General features: G+C 34.2%; 2 protein-coding genes across 2 annotated transcripts in view; both read left to right on the top strand.

The window, feature by feature from the left end:
- The window catches only part of SPAG16 (sperm associated antigen 16), a 935138-nt gene extending 926945 nt beyond the window's left edge, over positions 1-8193 (top strand). Inside the window, exon 16 of the mRNA XM_026002203.2 lies at positions 7892-8193. Within this exon, the coding sequence (XP_025857988.2) occupies positions 7892-8067 (176 nt within the window). The 3' untranslated portion in view covers positions 8068-8193. The remainder of the gene's footprint in view (positions 1-7891) is intronic.
- A 223-nt stretch (positions 8194-8416) lies between these two features.
- VWC2L (von Willebrand factor C domain containing 2 like) overlaps positions 8417-20920 on the top strand; it is a 155054-nt gene continuing 142550 nt past the window's right edge. The window contains exons 1-2 of the mRNA XM_026002202.2: positions 8417-9563; positions 11883-12352. Of these exons, the coding sequence (XP_025857987.1) occupies positions 11963-12352 (390 nt within the window). The 5' untranslated portion in view covers positions 8417-9563; positions 11883-11962. The remainder of the gene's footprint in view (positions 9564-11882; positions 12353-20920) is intronic.

Below are 20920 nucleotides of genomic sequence, written 5' to 3'. Positions count from 1 at the left end.
CAAAAAAAAATAAGCTAGAAAGAGACACTTAACTATAGAGAACCAACTGTATGGGTGGGAAGATGGGTAAACTGATGAAGGGAGGATTAAGAGTCCACTTCTCATGATGAGCACTGAGTAATATATACAATTGTTGAATCACTATATTATATACCTGAAACCTCTGAAACTAATATAACAGTGTATGTTTACCAGAATTTTTTTAATTTGTACTTGGAATTTCAGGGAATATGAATTATCATAATGATAACTGAGTTCCCAATAACTGTCCCTTAGATAATTTTATCAGTCTAGTAATTTAACTTTGTCTTTAATTTTAAAGGAACCCTTCATGCAAAACAAATTAAGTTGAAATCTTTCAACAAGAAAGAATATTCTCTTTTTGTGAGCAACTAGTTTAAAGAATTGGGTAAAATATGCTCACTATATTCAAAAATACTGTTTGGGTGAAGTTGAGAGGATATTAGTCATTATTCAAAGTATAAGCGTCAGAAGGATGGTATATTCTGGTTGCTTCCCCTAGAGCAAAAAAATGACATACATTTTTATAACATCTTAATATAAAACACTTATCTACAGTTGTGGAGGTGTTTTTTGTTTTTTGTTTTGATTTTTCTCACTAAGGCATTGTTGAATGTTGGGTACATGGATGGGCTCTTTGAGCTCTAAAAGAATAAAAGTCCCCTCCTTATTCCCAGGAAGCTAATTGTACAATAAGATTCTTGGAGTCAATAAATGCCATTATGGTAACCACAGAAATGAAATTTTGAAATATTTCTTGTACTTAAATAGAAATTAATTTTAAAGTATTCCTAGGAGCAAGCACAGATTTAGCCGGAAACTAGAGCTGCACACCCGAGACATGTTTACTCTGACTCATATTGCATTTTAGTAAGGGAGCTTAATCACAGTAGGAGAGAACATTGAGCCAATCAATAAAAGTTCATCTGGAGGTATTAGGGCATGATGTAGAGGATAAGAGCATGAGAGCCTGGAATCATATAGCCTCCAAGTCCAGGCTCCAATACTTAAGTTGTGTAGCCTTGGAGAAGTTGCTTTCATCTCTAAGCCTCATTTTCTTCTTGTATAAAATAGGATATGTGCTAGCACTGTTGAATAGAAATATAACGTGAATCACATACATAATTTTAAATTGTTAGTACAATCCAATCATGAAATGGGCAAAAGACATGAAGAGAAATCTCACAGAGGAAGACATGGACATGGCCAACATGCACATGAGAAAATGCTCTGCGTCACTTGCCATCAGGGAAATACAAATCAAAACCACAATGAGATACCACCTCACACCAGTGAGAATGGGGAAAATTAACAAGGCAGGAAATCACAAATGTTGGAGAGGATGCGGAGAAAAGGGAACCCTCTTACACTGTTGGTGGGAATGTGAACTGGTGCAGCCACTCTGGAAAACTGTGTGGAGGTTCCTCAAAGAGTTAAAAATAGACCTGCCCTACGACCCAGCAATTGCACTGTTGGGGATTTACCCCAAAGATTCAGATGCAACGAAACGTCGGGACACCTGCACCCCGATGTTTCTATCAGCAATGGCCACAATAGTAGCCATGTTTTTAAAAAGCAGGTGAAATTAATTTTAAAATATATTTTATCACATGTAATCAATATAAAATCATTAATAAAATATTTCGTATTTTTTCCTCAAGTCTGAAATCTGGTGAACATTTTGCAGTGGTAGTGTATTTCAATTTGCACCAGCTGCATTTCCAGTGTTCAATAGCTATACGTGAGTCAAAAATGCTAAAATAGTATAGTGCAGGTATATATCTACCCTATAGGGTTGTAGTAAGGATAAAATGAGATAATATGTATAGAGGACTTAAAACAGTACTTGGCAAGTAACAAGAACTAAAAAAAAAAAAATGTGGTGATGAAAACTGTTACTACTACCACTGAGGATTGATTACAATAGTCTATGTATTAAGCTGGGGGAAAATGCAAAAAATATGACACACTCCTGTTCCCCAGTAATTAAAAGGTTAAGAAGGTAAGACAAACACACAGTTAACTATAGTTTATGGTATCTTATTATCACATGGATAGTATAAATAAAATGCAATGAATGCTCAGAATAGGAAGATCTCCACTAAGGATGTCTTACACCAACAAGATGAAGAAAATAGTTTTGAACTGAGTTGACCTTTACTATGAAGATATAGCTGAGGGCCATGGAAATAGCTAAGAAAAATATTTCACCAGGGGGAATAACAGAAGCAACAATTCAAAAGTGGGGAAATGAAAAATATATTCAAGAAATGATGACATATTTTATGGCGAACATAGGATTTGTGTAAAAGTGTACTTGGTTAAGTAAATGCCAAGTTGTATGGGAGTGTAGAGATCTTGAAAGTCCTACTAGGATACTAGAACGTTATTCATTGTCAGAAGGCAATAGTAAAAAAATAAAAAAATAAAAGGCAGATTTTCTTATTTCATCTTAGCTGTTTGTAAAATGAGATGATTGGATCTAAAACAAAACCTGAGAATGTCAGAGTTATAAGAAACCTCCTTGTTGCTGTTGTTCCTGCTGCTTTGGGTGTTGTTCTATTCAAATTTATTGGAGTTACATAATTGAAAACAAAAACTTAGGAGTTAATATGCAGATTTTAAAGTAATGAAATTATAATTAAAAGATAATTTGGTATACCATCTCAATAGTCTTGACAAATGAAAGGACTTTAATATTGTGGACATAACAGTTTTAAATAAGCAAACTATAGAAAATTAGAAAAGAGAATGGATAGCACTTGGGTTGATCTTAGAGAAGGAAAAAAGTTGAGAAATGAATGTCACTATAGTTTGAAGTCTGGAAAACAGAGAGAATATAGTATCCAAGATAGAAATGGAAAAACTAGAGATAATTTTGCTAGAAAGGTGAGAGGGATTTAACATGAATCTTCATCAATTGGGATGATTTTTAATATGTGCATTACATATATAATGCATAATATAATATATGCATTACAAGGTTATGTATTTAAGAATTAATGAAGATACATGTCTCCTGCAAGAATATAGATGTTTTAGTTTCAGAGTTTGACAAAGTAGTAAAATCAACACTGAAGAAAAGATGAGATTAACACAAGCAGTAAGCATAAGAGCCTATTTATCTATAAATTCAGTGGCATTCGGGCACCTAGGTGGTTCAGTCAGGCATCTACCTTTGGGTCAGGTCACGATCTCAGGAATGTGGGATCAAGCCCCACATTGGGCTCCCTGCTCGTGGAGAGTCTGCTTTTCCCTCTGCCCCTACCCCCACTCATGCTTGCTCTCATTTGCTCTCTTTCTCAAATAAATAAAAATGTTTTTAAAAATTCAGTGGCATTCATAGAAAAACCCCAAAGTACCACACTTTTTTAAAAAGATTTATCTATTCATTTACTCCTGAGAGACACACAGGCAGAGACATAAGCAGAGGGAGAAGCAGGGAGCCAATGTGGGACTCAATCCAGGAACCCTGGGATCAGGCCCTGAGCCAAAGGCAGATGTTCAATCACTAAGCCACCCAGGCATCCCCCCAAAGTATCACTCTTATCTAACTCTTAATTTATAAAAGACATACACAAGTGAGTAAATGAAGCAAGACTTTTGGATAATAAAAATTTTGATAGAAATCCCAGATTTACCTTTTCTGAGTCTCATTTTTCATTAACTAAAGAAGGAAAATCTCTACATCTGAGGGTTAAGTGCAGAACATATGAAGTAACATAGGGAGCTCTAGATGTCCAATAAATGATGGCTAGTATTTCAGGTCATTCTGATAAACCTGAAAGAAAAGAAATGTACCATATCTTATCTACTTAAAAAATGTCATATGAGTCTTTGTACTCCAATTTATAGCACACCCTAACTTACCATGATTGGTATAAGAAATATTGTAACCTTGAGGCACCTGGCTCACTCAGTCAGTAGAGCATACAACTCCTGATCTTGGGTTGTGTGTTCAAGCCCCATGTTGAGTGTAGAGATTACTTAAAAATAAAATATTTTAAATATATATATATAGTAGTCTTTTCTAAAAGATTTTATTTATTTGAGAGAGAAAGGGAGAGATTGAGAGAGCATAAGCAGGAGGGAGGGGCAGAGGGAGAGGGAGAAGCAGGTTCTCCACTGAATAGGGAGTCCAATACAGGCAGGGCTCCCAGGACCCTTAGATCATGACCTGAGCCAAAGTCAGACACTTAAACAACTAAGCGACCCAAGTGCCTATATATATATATATATAGTGCCTATATATATATATATATATATATATATATGATTATTATTTATTTATTCATGCCTCCACAAAGAGGCAGAGAGAGAAGCTAACAACTAAGCGACCCAAGTGCCTATATATATATATATATATATATGATTATTATTTATTTATTCATGCCTCCACAAAGAGGCAGAGAGAGAAGCTAGGCTCCCTGTAGGGAGCCTGATGCGGGACTCAATCCAAGGACCCTGCGCTCACACCCTGAGTGGAAGGCAGACACTTAACCCTGAGCCACCCAAGTGCCCCTATATATCGTAATCTTAAGGAGAATTAGTGTTGTTTAGGAAGTAAGTGCGAAAAAATTTAAAATAACTCGTGGCTATTCTAAGTATATTCTTAAATTCAAATTAAATTTTCACACATGTATGTATTGATAATTAATTAAAAACTCTTCACTTTGAAAACATGCCAATATTTCCTTTGCACATTCTATTAGCATGCAATTAAGACTTTCCAATTTGTTGGTTTACCCAAAATGATTACGTATACCAAGATAAAATTTTAACACTTGATTTTAATGGGCTAATTCATTCTATAAACTTCTTAAAGAGATTCTATTGCTAATGTGCTTAAATAAGTAAGTATATTCAAATATTCAAGTTTTTATACCAAATCCAATTGAGACAGCTTTGCTCAAGCCAGCTTTTTCTCTCCAGCATGCTTATTTTGCTCCCATTCTCTAAAGTTTGGCCATCCTAATAACAAATGTTAACAAGAGAAGAGAAGCAAGTCATTTTTTTATATAACTATTCTAATATTTATATTCTATTTGAAAAAGAGTCAACTTGGCTATTTCTCTTTTTAAATCAATGTTAATTAACTACTCTGTTTTTTAATCAGATATTTTCAATCTGTGGTATTCATGGAATATGTGCATTCATAACTTAGTATAATTATTCTTGTTAGAATACCATGCTAAGTGACATTTTAAATAATCTATTCAGGAATTACATGTTACAAGACAACTGTTTTGGTTAAATTTTGCTATAACATTTTAACAAACTATTTAAAATATAAATATATAATGTATCACTTATTTTTTGTTATTTCACATGTTTAAGGAGACATTAACTTTAACATAAACATTAGTACACGTTTTCATAAATTTTCACAGTACAGCTAAAAATTTTATCTTTACCATATTTTTATTTCATTGACCAAGTTGCAGATAAATATTCTTCCTAAATTAGTCAGTAAGACTCTGATGACAAATGATTTCTACTCTGATTTATTTTTAATTGCCAATCACCAGTACATTTAGAAAGATACCTATACATTTGTCTATAAATACTCCACTTTCTAGAGATACTACCAATAATCATACTGTGATTTTTTTTTTTTTTGAGAGTGCCACCTCTCTCACACCAACTAGATACTAATGTAGTAATTGACCCATCCTGGTAAGTAATTCTGAAAATCTTCTAGCCTAGAAATGGTTCAGCATCTCAAGTCCCAGTAAAGTTAATTTTAGGTCAGACATTGTATGCCTTGTAATAATCCCATATACTTTAAAGTTGAACATTATAAATTTATACACATTTTAGGAATAAGTTATTATATACATAATCATTATCTTGCAATCTTCTGTAAATGAGTTAGTTCAAGTAAACCTGAAAAACTTCACCATAAAGTTACTGACTAAAATCTGTTCGATAGAAGACAAATTTTTGAAATACCTGAGGCATGCTGCTGCTGAATTATATAATCCCATCATTAGGTTCTAGCAGTATATTCTCTATTTTATTGAACTTTCAGAAACTACCAAGAACCTTCATAAATGTTTCCAATTATGATTTTTACAGATTTGACTTCAACAAAAGATAATGGTTTAAAGCTAAATCTCTTTTTCTTTATGAGCCTTGATTCTGTTTCCTTTCAAAAATAGAAAATAACATTCACCCCCTTCCTATCTGTTGCATGAAGACCACAAGAAAAAAAGTTACTTGTTTGACTCTTAGGAAAGTCACAAACAGCAATTGTCTATAGAGTGAGGCTAGAAGTGGAATCCATATGTAATGCCTCTGTCAGCAAAGACTTAGTAGAAGAGGGTTTATAATAAATATTCACATCTGCTTCTTTGGACACTCTAATCCATCCTAAGGATCTTTGCTGTGTCAGGTTTTGTTCTAGATGAAGAAGCCCAGTAGTTATAAAGGTTTGTAAATAGACTATATTTATCATGGTTAGCTTTACTTTTATAACTTTTTTTAATTTTTTTTTATTTTTTACTTTGATAACTTTTCTGTTTTCAAAATATTCATGACATTTTGGTGTATAATTTGTGATTAAATATTTCACTGTGACTTTTATGGAAATATCATTAAAGAATTTTTTACTATGAAACAGGCAAATTTTATTTTCACAATATATCACCTACTTAAAATCTATCAGTAAGGCATCATTGATAACAATACTATGCTGGATGTGAAAACACAATGACTTAAAGCCCAGGCTCTTTAAAGTGATTGTGATTTAATGATAGTTCCCTCCATACCGAACATACCTCCTCTTGAGCAAGATACTTCACCTTTGCAAACCTCTCTTTGTTCATCCATATAATGAAGTTAATATTATTTTATCATTATATTCGTGTAAAGATTATATGAAACTATTCACATCAGGTACAAAATCAATTGACATATACTGTTTAATCAATTTTAAATGTCATTACTGGAATGATAATATGCCTTCTAAGTATGATTAGATAATCCCATAGATAGCCCTAGTATTATACTTATTTACCCCACATACTGACTTTATGTAAACATATTTCATTATTTTTACTTACCTCTAAATTCCCTGATAGTTTGTTACCAGGCTTCTTTAATAAAAGCATTAGAATTGGGCTGCTGATGTTTTTAACTTGAAGGAAATTATTCACTAAAAATTATACAGTATAAAAATTATGAGAATACTCTGTGCTATATTTAGCTCTTATGTAATATAAACTTAGTTTAACCGAATTTTGAATTTTAAATTAGAGTAAAAAAGCCTAAGTCATCCTTGAACTGGAGGTATTTATTTTCACTTCAACTCCAAAAAAGGTTCATAAGTGTCATAATAAATGTATATTATTATACCTAAGTAAAGACTTAGCATAATTACAAGTTAAAGTATAATGCAAAATTTAAAATGTAAATTATCCATTATATAGGGACAGAGATTTTGAACCTATGCTTTGGACATCTTTTCACAAATAATTCACTTGAAAAACAAACCTGCATTGCTTCATTGCTTTCACACTCATTTTCTCAAAATTATTTATTAATCCCAAATATAAGGAGATTAGGAGGGCATTTGATAAAGTGGGTGGGACATTAGGTTTCACTTCCTCATTTTAAAATTTTACAATCTTATTGACATGTCTTAATTTTGCCTGGAATTATTTCCTATACAAATGAGTTAGCTCATATTTAATGACTGACATCTAATATGAGTCTTTTAAATTACATTTGAAACAAAACTGTGTATTCCATTGCTTATAAACTGTGACTGCCTGAAATTAAACTTTGATATTCTTTCTCTCTCTCTCTCTCTCTCTCCCCCCCTCCCTCCCTTTTTCCCTCCCTCCCTCTCTTCCTCCCTCTTTCTCAGGTCGAGTTTTAGCTCAGGCGAGTGGCAGTGGGGTTATCCATTTGCTAGATCTTAAATCAGGGCAAATCCACAAATTGATGGGCCATGATAGTGAGGCTCACACAGTCGTGTTTTCTCATGATGGAGAGTATTTGTTTTCCGGAGGCTCTGACGGCACTGTTCGAACGTGGTCTTGATGGTCAGCATATCCCACTGCGGACGGCATTCCCTTTAAGGCTTGAAAATACCTTGCATAGTCAGTCCCAAACCAGGAAGTATCTGGTTAAATATGCCAGCAGGTAACATTTACAATTTGCTTTAAAACATGTTTTGCACATGTATTTTAGTGCTCATACTGACACCAATAAAAAAAAATTAAAAAAAAAACCACAACTTTTTGCTCATTTGTGTCTGGGTCTCTTTTTCTTCTTCATTTTGATAAGGATTTAGAGACAGAGCATCTTTGCTAGGGGTTTGAAAGAAACAGCTTTACAATGACGCCTAATGACAGACTAGATGAATTACAGGAGATTGATTTTGAATGTTAGAGAACAAACTGCAGGAGAACAGGGCTACTTTTTTTTTTTTTTTTTTTTAAATCAAATCCAAGCTGCAGGAAGACCTGAAGTTTAATCATATAGCGTGGAGAAAGTCTTTCTGCAACAAAAGGGTCAAATAGAATCGAGGAGCATACATGTTCACAGAGTCTTTGACAATGATCATGCTTTATCTATTAGTAATCATCAAGACTGCAGATGGCTTAAATCTAAATGCAATGCTCTTCCAGAACTTTCATCTCTGCAGCCCATCTAAGAATGCATTAGGTATAATTACAATGTTTTGTATTTTTTGTTGTAATTTCAATGCCAATAAGTATCTCGTGTGTAAAATGTCTTTCCCACTCCTAATGCATGCATCGGCTGTATAAAGTGCGACTGCTTTAGAGAACACTCTAGCCTGGTCTAAAGAAGCAGCTCCGGATTTCGGATTTCACCGAGCTGGGCTCAGAAGCCAGTTGTTGGCGCTGTCCGTGGTGCTGAGGAATTCCCGGCTGCCGGCGAATGAGCTCCAAATCAGCAGTCTGCAAACTGCTCTCAGTGATGCAGAAACCCAGCTAAAGTTGCTCCTTTCCTTCACGTCCACAGTTAGTATTTTCTGGTGTGTAAGAGGGGATTCAAGCAACATATTGTGGATGATGCTGATGGTACTGCCAGCGGAGTGGGCTTTAAGCTACAGCATGCTATTGCTGTTTGTGATCCTCAGAGCCTAGCCAAATCACCTCTACTGCCGTACCAAACACTGTGTAAGTGAACTCATGTGTGGAGGAGGCGTAATCAGCCGGTAAATTTCATAGAAGGATCTGAGAAAATGCTAAAAATAAGTTCAACATGATTCTGCTACTGGGGTCTGGATTTCTACAGGACCAGCCTTGCTTCTTGCTTTGAATTCTGAAGACAGGTCCAAAGCATATTTCTTATGTGTGTCTGCTGTGTTTCTCTCTGGAAGGGCGGGAGACTGCTTCTTGACTGTGTTTTGAAATGGGAGGTAGAAAGAATGGATTACCTTTAATTCGTGCCTGAAAATGTATTCTTTGGATAATTAAAGAGGAACTGCTTTCCTAAAACATACCTGATGTTTTAGTTCGTATTGGTCTATGACTCCCACCACCACCATTAACCTCCAGAGTGATTAGGTAAGTGTATCTTATGACATGAGTTATGTTTGTTTTCTCAAAGAAATAGATGCAGTCATTTTAAATCATATGTAGCAATATAGGGAGGGGGGAAAGTTTAGCTGGAAAGTGGTCCTCAGTTTAGCAGTGTTTGCTTACTTATTAAAAATCTTCAGATAAACATTTTATTTCATTTCTCTAATATTTCTTCTCTTAAATGGTGTTTTTAACTACACTAGAGCAGCTCTATTACGAAAAGGGATTTTTTTAATAGCCTAAGAACTTTGTTATATTAAAAAGAAAACCTTGTTTTCTCCATGCAGATTTAAAAATGTATTTCATATAATAAAAGCATGTTTAAGGTTTATATAAAGTAGACATTATACCCCTATTTTTATCTTTAAGTTTACATTTATCACAACTTGATATATTAATGCCTACCTGTAGCTTGCAAAGAGATCAATTTCTGTCTATGTCCTTTTGAAGCAGAATGATATGTGTCTTTTATATGGCTTATCTTGCATGTATTGGCAGACACTACTGGAATACTATAAGGAAGCACAATAGATTCCTTTCTTCCAAGATAAACTTTCTAAATATGTGAGAGATGTATAAATGCATGGTTTAATCAGTAAAATATATATTTATGCTTTTTTCTGAAGCTTCTGTTATGTTTGTGGCCTCTGTAGTAATTTAAGAGAAAAAAATGCTTTGTCAAAGGGAGCTTCCAGCTTCTCAAGTAGAATTATAGGTTTGCATTTTTTTTGTTCTGTCATGACTCATTATTTTTGACATATTTTAAAATAAATCTATCTCTTTTATCATTACCTACCCAAAAGGAATTCTAACATGAGAGAGCAGTTTTCTCTTAAAGGAGGGCATAAATATACTACCTTCCATTTTACTATTACTTTGCATAAGATAATTTGCATATCTTACTTAAAATGCAAATATAATAGTTGATGAAGTATCCTTATTCCATCTCTATCATGTTTTTAAATGATCACCTGTATATGCTATACTGAAAAGGGATGATTTATCATTACTCATTATATTCTGAAAATATACCAACAAATAACATTTATAAATTATCTAAAAATGTCCTATATACAGTCTTAGCAACATTGGCATAAAGCCAATAGCATTTAGGTAGATAAATGAACTATCCGACAACACTTTTTCTTACCTATTAGTGTCTAAAGTCACAGTTTCCCCAAAGCCTTTGTATGAGTTAGTCACCCTAAACATTTAAATAAGAGCCCACTACTAACACTCCACACCAAGCACTAACACTAAGTGAAGCTTTTAAGAGTCAATGTCACCAAATTAATCAGACATATTTTCTGTGAATGGCAACACCTCATCATTACTTTAAGGAATTTCAATAAATAGTTTTGTATTGGCATTTTTGTGCAAATTGACCAAATGCAAATATGTTTGGGATGTCAAAAAGAAAGGTACATCCTCAAGACTATGTGAATGGTATATATTTTATATTGAAGTAATTAATTCAAATAGCATTCCATGAATACTAGATTCAAATTTCCATTAAAAAAAAATCTCAGGTGCATCTTTCCTGCCCACTAGGAGCTTACTTCCTGAGTAAAATAAAGCTGTGGACAATGATACAAATAAATTTATTTTTAGTAAATCCTTTTCAATACATGGAGTTCTCTTGCACTATTATTTAAATTTTTCTCTTATTCACTGTGGAATGGTTGTACTAGTTTTCTTAATAGCTATGTTCCAAAATCCATATTTATGGTTTCTGAAACAAGAAATACATTTGAGACCACTGCTATTCTCCAGTTATGGGAGTGAAGTAGGAAGACCTTTATACTAGCTCATCTCAATTATAATTTATATTAGACTATTGGTCCCTTCTCTTTCTTTTAGAAGTAGATGTTTTCTCACTAATCTCTTAGTTTTTATACAGATAATTATATCATATACATTCTATCACTGACTAATCCAGCTTAAGGAATAATAGAGAATGTGGATTCCAACATTCTTGAGCCATCTGTAACTACTGTAATCACCTTTTGAAGCTCAGTAAAACCACTTCTACAATTTAAACAAAGCCAAACCTTGGAAATTCAGAAGGTAAATCTGAGCTTACGATTCCTAGGCGGAATAAAGGACAAAATTTAATGCATGCATTGCCAAGAATAAACTCCCCAAACTTCGTAAGAAGCATAGATAGTTGCATGAACTTAGTCTATTTGAGGTCTGAGTGTCTTCCAGACAGATCCCAAATAAACAGATTAAGAACAAGGGCTTATGTAAATCCATATTCTCTCTATATATGTCAAATTCTTCTTTTTAAATATTTATTTTCAGCCTACCCCTCTTGTATTCCCATGGAAGGAGCTGAGTATATTTAATATTAGGAGCACATCCAGAAGCCTTTGAGGAGGGGGATGGCTCTTCATATTCATGAAGCTTGCATACTTCTGTTGGTCATCCTTGGATCAGTCACCTCTGCTGCCATCAGTCATGAAGACTACCCTGCTGATGAAGGTGACCAGACCTCCAGTAATGACAATCTGATCTTTGATGACTATCGAGGGAAAGGGTGTGTGGATGACAGCGGCTTTGTATACAAGTTGGGAGAACGCTTTTTCCCAGGGCATTCCAACTGTCCATGTGTCTGTGCTCTGGATGGACCTGTTTGTGACCAGCCAGAATGCCCTAAAATTCACCCAAAGTGTACTAAAGTGGAACACAATGGATGCTGCCCTGAGTGCAAAGAAGTGAAAAACTTTTGTGAATATCATGGGAAAAATTACAAAATCTTGGAGGAATTTAAGGTATGAGTTACCCTCCATATTTATTCAATACTAATCTTTCACACCATGTATTTCATAGATTACTACATTAAAATTAGAGTTGGAAAACCTTACTTTTAAATTCCCCCTTAACTTACGGTATTGTGATTTCAGTTAGCCTGCGTACCGCTGGGGTCAACAAAGAACCAACTGGCTTGTTGATAAGTGTCTTGAAGGTTTCACGATAACCTCCCCCTTCAGAAGTATTCTGGGCATGCTTAACATCTTTTATTGCCCTCAATCATTTCCTTTGTGTTATTACAAAATATGTTTTCTGAGGGAAATAACTATGTTTATAGATCATGTGTTTATTTAAAGCTAATGTTTAAATATTGTAAGATCTTTTTACTTGTGTGTGGCTTATAAGCCTGTGTTGGGAGTCATTTAACTATGGTCTAGAATTCTATTTAGCGTGTGGAAATGCAAGTGCTAAGGAGACACACTTCTGAGTCTATATATTATATTTATATATTAAGAATATGCGGTCTATATATTAAGAATATATAGTGGTCTATATTATTAAGAATATGCATTGGGCCTACTTGTTATAGAGCACCATCCCCATTCTGTTCTCTGCTCATTAGATTTTTTTTACTTGCAGGCCCCCAAAGAGAACTGAATTTTTGTCCTAGTTTGTTGTCAAAGGTAATAAAAAGGGGGAGGGGGGCTATTATTCCAGCTTCCATAGTATTTCATAATCTTTCTTTTTTGCTTATGTCATATTTTCAAGTAATTTGGAGTTCATTTTTATCTCTGCTTTGAGTCTCTTTTCTCAAACAGCTAGTTTTAATTAGGATGTCCTACAAACCAGAACTGAACCCCGAGGGTATAAATTATTGTATCAGAATGTTCCCCTTAAATATAATGGCAGTTTGTGCCTTGGAGTGGCTGTCATACTGATGGCTTGATACAAAAAGTTTTCATTTCATCTAACCAAGTTCTGTGAAAGGTGTTCAGAATCTTATAAGCAAAAGAAGATATAGCTAGTTTTCAGTGTCACTGTTCAGAAGAATGTTCAGTTGTTAGCACTAACCCAACTCCCTTCTTTACAAAAGTCAAATGCTGGAAGAAATCAATATGTGGGGGAAAAAAAGGTTTAAACTGATCATGATCAGAGTATTCTATGTATTGACATTTCATTGCATTCAGTCCATTCCAGGTTATGGGTTCAAACCAGTTGTAATTTACCCAAGAAAACCCAATCACTTTAACTAGATAATCTTAGGACATGAAGGGAATTTTAACAGTTATCACATTCAACTTTCTTATATATAAATGTTATTCTAGGCTCTTCTCTTTCATCTGCTTACCATATTTTGTTGTACAATACTGAGAAGTAAAAAGCTTGAAAGTCTAGCAAAATTACCATTATTTACAACAAGTAATAGTTTAACAGTATAGTACATTTATTAACAGCTTTTTTTTTATTAACAGCTTTATGATCTATAAAATATTGGATACATCTTGACATAGCTATTTTTACTTTTAGAGTAATGAAAGTAAATGCAGGTACTCAATACAAGTTGATTCTAGACATGACTCTAGAATCATGTCACTCTTCTCTAACATGCATACTTGCTGAGATTAGAGTGCAAAGAGACATTATAGAATAGCCTAACCCAAGCAAAAGAGTGCATTGAATAAAATTTCTGAGATTTATGTAATTTGGTCATCAATATTTAATAAATAAGAAACTATCTGAATTTAGTCAACTCACTACTAAAAACGCTACAGTTTTTCCTCTATTTATTACATTTTTATTTTATTACAGAGGTAATACCTATCTTACCATCTCAAACAATAAGATATAAAGAAAAAGTTAATAAATACTTCACTCTAATTATATGTCCCTGCTATAGTCAATCACCAAATGATGTGTACAACTTTCCACCTGACTCTCTATGCCATGAGATTGTTAAATGTGATTTTCAAAAAAAAAGAAAAGAAAGAAAAGAAAAAATGAATGAAAGAAAAAAGGTGCCACTCTTTTGCAAGGATTTAGAATTATAAGAGCTATAGTGATTATCTAGGGTTAGCTCATAAGAATGCCAAGTCCAAGAAAGTTTGTTACTTGTCCAAAATCATCTTGTTATTTAACCCGCTTATAAATACTGCTGTTCTAACAACCTCTCAGAGAACTTGGACTCACTCAGTCAGATAGATCTGGATTCAAATCCCAAATTTATCATATAGATGTAAGACTTTGAAAAGACTCCTTAAGTTTATGAGTCACAGTGGCATTAGCCGTAAAATGGCCATAATTATAGTTACTTTTCTTGGGAGGAGATATTAGAGTTAATGAGATAATTTATGAAAAAATAGCAACCTTGTGATGACTGGTACACAACAGATATTGACTAAATGCTTGTTCCCTTTCTCCTTAACTCTAATGTCCATGGACTTCCTCTAAGGTTACAGTTCCTCTATGTCTTTGCCTACATTTTATTATGGAAGCTCATCTTTAAAAGTCACTCAGTTGAAAGGATTCCAAAACTTTTTTAAAGGCTCTATTTATCTATGTGAACTATATATACCTAAGTAAATATCAGCCATAATATTATTTGATTCTCTTCCAATTTAGCTTATAAGAGACAACTAATTTCAAAAGATAAATGGAACTTTCACATAATTATCTTGGCATGTTATTAAGAAGGTTTTATATATTTTTACATATGTTGGTCCAACAAACATTTTGGGGCTATTTGGTGTACAAGACTATAGATGCATGTACCCTGGAAAGTAAGATACCTGGAAGGCAAAATCTCCACTCATAAGGAAGGCATGAAGAATATGGAAAGGGAATGGAGAGAAAAAACAATTTCAAGTATGTGATTGTGAAGCTCAGCACAAAGGAACTGTGGTGTCAGAAGCCCATCAACATGGTGTGAGGCTTGGTTGGACAAACTTTCTTGTTCTTCAGCATGGTCAAAGTTGAGCCTGTTCTTAAGGAAGTAATTCAAATTGATCTGGATAGATTAAAATTCCAAAGAGGAAACTTCTTGAGCAGGATCAGAGATTACTATGAAATCTGTAGAGAGGAGGGAGATGGAAATAACAGAAAGCTGGGTGTTACTATTACGCTATTATAATAAGAGAGGTAAATTTGTACATATGTTTTGGACAGTAAAGAGGAGAACTTGAATATCAGGCCAAAATATTTAAATTCAGTCCAAAGAATAACAAGGGATAAAATGCAGTTTGTACACAGAGATGACCTACTTAAATGTGTCTTTAGAACAAGATTACCTTTTAGCCAAGTGTAGAACTGAATAGAGGTAAAGAGAAATTAATAGCTAGGGAAGTAGGGCTGTTGCAGAAAACATAGAATGAGATGACCAGCATGCATGAGGATAAAACAGGAGTGTCTTCAAGATAAAAACCTAAATTCCCTACTAGAGACTCAATTCTACTCGTCAATTTCTCCAAGTATCCCAAACTCTCAGTGATTTCTCTTCCCTGCCTCTTTTTTCACCACTGTGCACCTGTGTTAATCCTACTAGACTATTTCAAAACTCCATTTAAATCTTTTCTCACCTGGAAAGCCCTGTACTATGCAGCATCCTGGGCTGGGTCTCACAACCTTCCTCTATGTTTCCACAGCATGCTACTCACACCGTTATAAACAGGAACAGAAATCATATCCAGATACTATCAAGACCTGTGTATCACAACTTATTTTATTTCATAACAATACTATGATGATGATACCTTAATTAGCACCTTTTTTACGGATAGGAAAATTGAAACACCAAAGTATAAGGTAGTTTGTCCAACATCACACAGCTCTAAACTAGAACAACTAGAACTAGGATTCACACCTACGTAGCTTGCCTGCAGAATCTAAGCTCTCTATCACCTCTACTGCCTTGACCACACTGCAATAACAGAATGTTAAACCACCTGTCTCTCCCTCTAAAAGTGAACTCTTTGAGGCTAGGGACAGTGTTTTCTCCTGTTCCCAGCCCCAGCATCATGTGAATCACATAACAGGCATTCAATACACTGTTGATGAATGATGTAATAGGTCAGATCTTAATTAAATCCACAGAATAAAAAAAAATTATGAGTTCCTTTAAAATGCCTTAGTTTCTTTTTGCTTATGTGTTGATCTCTTCCTTTTAATTAAAGAAGCACTCAAATTTCAGATAAAGAGTACTATTTGGGTAACTAAAGGTGACACACATTGCTCATTTCCATCTTGCTTTCTCCTCCTTACTACTCCTTCCTAACCGGTCTCATCTTGGATTCCATCTCCATGCCTGTTACAGTGACCACCTAGTGGGTGTTTTAGTAGCTCTGTCTCACTCTATACAGTTGCAAAACATACGTCCCTACTTAATCTTTTCAGATCACAATATTCAAATGTAAATTGATCTACATGTGTTATCTGATGAGAAAGTGATGTTATTTTGTAAGATTTTTTTTCATCATTTACTGATTCAAGCTTTGAAAATGTGTTTCTCTGTACTCTTTTTGAAAACTCTAAATTTTTCAGTGTTCTGGTAATATTGTATTAAGACAAAGGTCACTGTATAGTAGGTTCTCATCTTTCTTTTATGTATACCCAGGCATGACACTGGAACCTACTTTTTAAGACATAAGAAGCATAAGTAATAAATTACAATAGGATTTCCTACAAAAAAAAAGTTGATTGGAAACATAGACTCTATCAGCTTTGGTTTGGTATTTAACTATCTATCTCATGCTGAGTTTCCCAAAGGGAGAAATAATTTCTTTTGCTCAGTATCTTTATAACTCTCACTCAGAATTAGCCTTTTTGGATTTCTTTAATACCTTGAAACTTACACTGATGTAGTTTAGGTCAGACACTGAAAGTTATACTATATGCAGCTGAAAGAGCCTTTGCATAGCCTGTCTCATTTTAAAGAGATTTTATATGGGCAACACCAAGTGTCCCTAATTCAGGATTTGGATTTGCCCACGACCTGCCTTTCTCTGTAGGCACTGGCCTTTGTGGCTTTTCTCACTATAAACCAAAGACAGTTGATCAGGTGGCTGATTTTTATTTTTAAAAGATTCAGTTTTCTGAATCATGTTCTCATGCTGCATATATTCTACGTATGTGGTCGCTTTAAGCAAAGCAAACATGTTGCCTAGTTTTTGCCCTAGAATTTATATTTCATATTTAGATCTTGAAGAAAGCAGCAAAGTGGACAGAAAAGTAATCACTTGGAGTATTTTGCCAAATCATCACACACATAACAAATGTCAGTGCCAGTTAAGGTTTAGAATCAACTTGCCTTCATTGGGTATATTCACAGGAATACAGTCTTTCCAGCTTTTTCATCAATCCGTGACCCCATCATGAATGTCCAATATGGCAATATTATATCTGTGGAAGTGTTTGGGTAGAAAGGATTATTGAATTTAGGTCTGGGTGACTTGTTTGATGTTGGTTTGTTCTAAAATGGAGAAAGAATGAAACGCAACATGTACCAGGAGCTAATGATCAAATATATGAAAGAACAGGAAAAAATGGGAGCTGTGAAGAAATCTCAATTGAGGGACAGAGTTAACACTTTGCAGAAACACAATTCACTGCATCCCACACCCTCTGCCATTGCATCAGTTTCAGTGAAATGCACAGAAACTAAGATTTCTGTGCTAAGCGAAGGGATACAGAATCCATCTTTCCAGAGGTGTGAAGGTATTATTTATTGCAATAACAGAGAAATAGGTAGATTTTGAGAATATGAGTGGGATGTTTAAAGTGAGATTTTTTCCAAGAGAGGGTTTACAAATTCTCTACAAATGGTTAAATGGAGTCACTAGTGGAATTTGTAGGATTCCATCCAAAGAAAGTCCTAGAAAACATCAAAATTTCATACAACAAAGATAACTGAGGATCTTTGTTGAGAGGTTCAGAATTCCATAATCACTGACTTTGCAAAATACAGTTTCTGTTTTGCAGAGTATGTAGTGGTTTTTAACGTTAAAATTGCCTTTGAGTGAACGCAGGAATGGCTTCTCCTTTCAAGTTGCTACAAAATAACAAAAATTAAGCAATGCTAATCAGTTAGGGTTATTTGAGGGTCAGCCCCAGCGTGCAGAACTAACAGGCTCAAAGTGGATATCCTCCATGGGGAATTCCCATATTTGTAAACAACGGTGGAATTTCTACTTAATTTGTATAATCTCTGGCCAATTTCAGAGATTAGAAATCAATTTTGTTAAAACTTAAATTTATTAAGTTCCTCTCACTCCTCTCATTATTTTTAAATGGTGCTCACTCAGCATTTTTTAACTCTATAGAACTGCACTAAATGGGAGATCAGATTTTTTAAAATAATTTAGTCTTTCAAAAGCTCTGGATAATTGGGAATGATCCTCTTCTTTGAACACTTTTAATATGAGGGAGTACAATTGTAGGAATAAATGGCTTCCAAGTTAACCCCTGAATGGGGTAAAATAGTCTGCTTACAGTTTAAATTTTAAGAGAATTAATGGTCAGCTAGCTCTATGTTGGAATAGTTTTTCATGCTAACCCACTGATATTTATTGCTGTCCTTCATATTGCAAGATGCTGCTGTTAATGGTGATAACTGTGTGATAAGTATGACTGCAGAGATTTGTGACTGGGCTTCTGTGCCCCGTGCACAGGGGGTGATCGGTGTTTGATTTGCAGCCACATCTGAGATTTGCGGAGCTTGTCACTGTTAGTGATTACCCCAGACTTGAGGTCAGCCATCAGCTGTTTACAGACATTGCTGCCCACTCCTTATGCTCCAACAGTATGAGAAAATGAAGCTGAAAAGAGAGACCTGGTAGTCTCCCTTTCAAACTTTCAAACCAATTGTACAAGACTATGGATAATTTCAAAATTAGCCTGTTTTTAACAGTGGCTTTACTCACCAAAACATATGGTGAGTCAGTGGTATGATATTAACAAGCATAATTTTTTCTGTTTTTCACATCTCATTTCATAACCAAGGTCTACATATTTCTATACCAATTGCTTAGATTATTCTAACATACATCATCTCAGTGGACATTGTTCCATGCGTGCAGTGATTTGCGAATGTGTATACGTGTTTACGTCTGTGCGTTGTGAAAGAAATTTAAGGGACCAGGGAAGTTCTTACTTGAAGAAAATCTTACTTTAGGTAAATCCTTTGTTTCTAACTCCTCCTTATTCACCCTGACCACATTTTTGCTTGGTTTTGTTTTTCTACAACTTGATTTATATATGAAGCAGTGTGTTTTATGAGGGGCAGCACAAGAAAAACTTACTGGTTTATTTTTTTAGTTGTACTTTGCCAAGCTTTCCGGGAAAAGCTTGTAGCAAATAACTAAGAGACGGTTTGAAGTGATCAGTAGGTTGGTTTATCCAGAGCATCTTTCTCAAAAATAGCTGTTATTAATTAAAAGCTGGCTTATTTTAGAGTCTGTACTTTGGACTTTTATCATCACTGCTGATTAGCATCAGTAATTTCACTCCAACACACCATCCTTTCTGGATGCCTCCAGCCTGCTGTATAGCATACCACAATAAAGCCTTCTTTGCAAGGATTTAATGACACCATGAAAAGAGTGAATAAAGTACTAAAGTAACAAGAAAAGTCATTCATCCCCTTAAAAAGTTTTCAGATGATATTATTTTATACCTGTAGAAAGCTACCTCAAGTAGAAAAAAGTCCACTGAACACAACTTTTAATTTTCCCCCCATTATGTCATGTGACTGTAAACAAAACTCAAATACTTTTAATTGTTCTAACTATAGGATAGACACAATAATGTCATATATGTCTTATGAAAAATTAATAGCATTGAGAACTTGAAAATTATAAGATCATATATCAATTTGCAGCTTAACAATTTTACCTGCTCAAGGTTTTGCTGTGTGTTTTTTTAAATATGAGTTGTTTAGGATTTTTCAATCCTTTTGTTTTAATATTGATCTTTGACTACTACTTTTGCTTCTTGGCATGAGGCTGGATTTCTAGTATGACTTTGCACATATTCTTCTATTTATAAAGGCAAGCATTATGGTTTCTTTTCCTTTTTTTTTTTTTTTCAGTTCAGATCCTTCCTACTTTAAAGAGTTGACCATAGAATTTTAGATCTAAAAAAAAATTATTTTGTCTACCGTCCTTATTTAACAGTTGATAAAACAAAGGCCAACTGAAACTTACTGAAAAGACTATAATGACATAGCTCATTATTTGCAAAAGCAGTATTAATCCATTGCTTTCCTGTGATCTTTTTTTCTACATTTTACTATCTTCAGGTTTAACAAGAAAATGTCACTCATTTGCATCTTCCTTTCCAATAAATATGTTGGATGCAAAGATTTATTTCAGCTAATTGTCTATAGAAATGAGATATCAGGACCTATCACCATGACAACCCAGAGTTACAAGTAGACAAGAACAATAAAATATTGGCATATCTAAAATCAGTCCCTGACATAGATACAGTACAATTTGCAAAAAGAATCTAAGTTTGCAAAGGCTCTGGTAAAAAGGGATTCTTTGTCTAAAAATGAAAAATTCTATAATTAAACCAAGTAATATAGGCCAAAATAAAAT

This window comes from Vulpes vulpes, chromosome 16, assembly GCF_048418805.1.
Source record: "Vulpes vulpes isolate BD-2025 chromosome 16, VulVul3, whole genome shotgun sequence".
NCBI lineage: Eukaryota > Metazoa > Chordata > Mammalia > Carnivora > Canidae > Vulpes > Vulpes vulpes.
The sequence above is the reverse complement of the archived record's forward strand: the minus strand, read 5'-3'. Positions and strand labels throughout refer to the sequence as shown.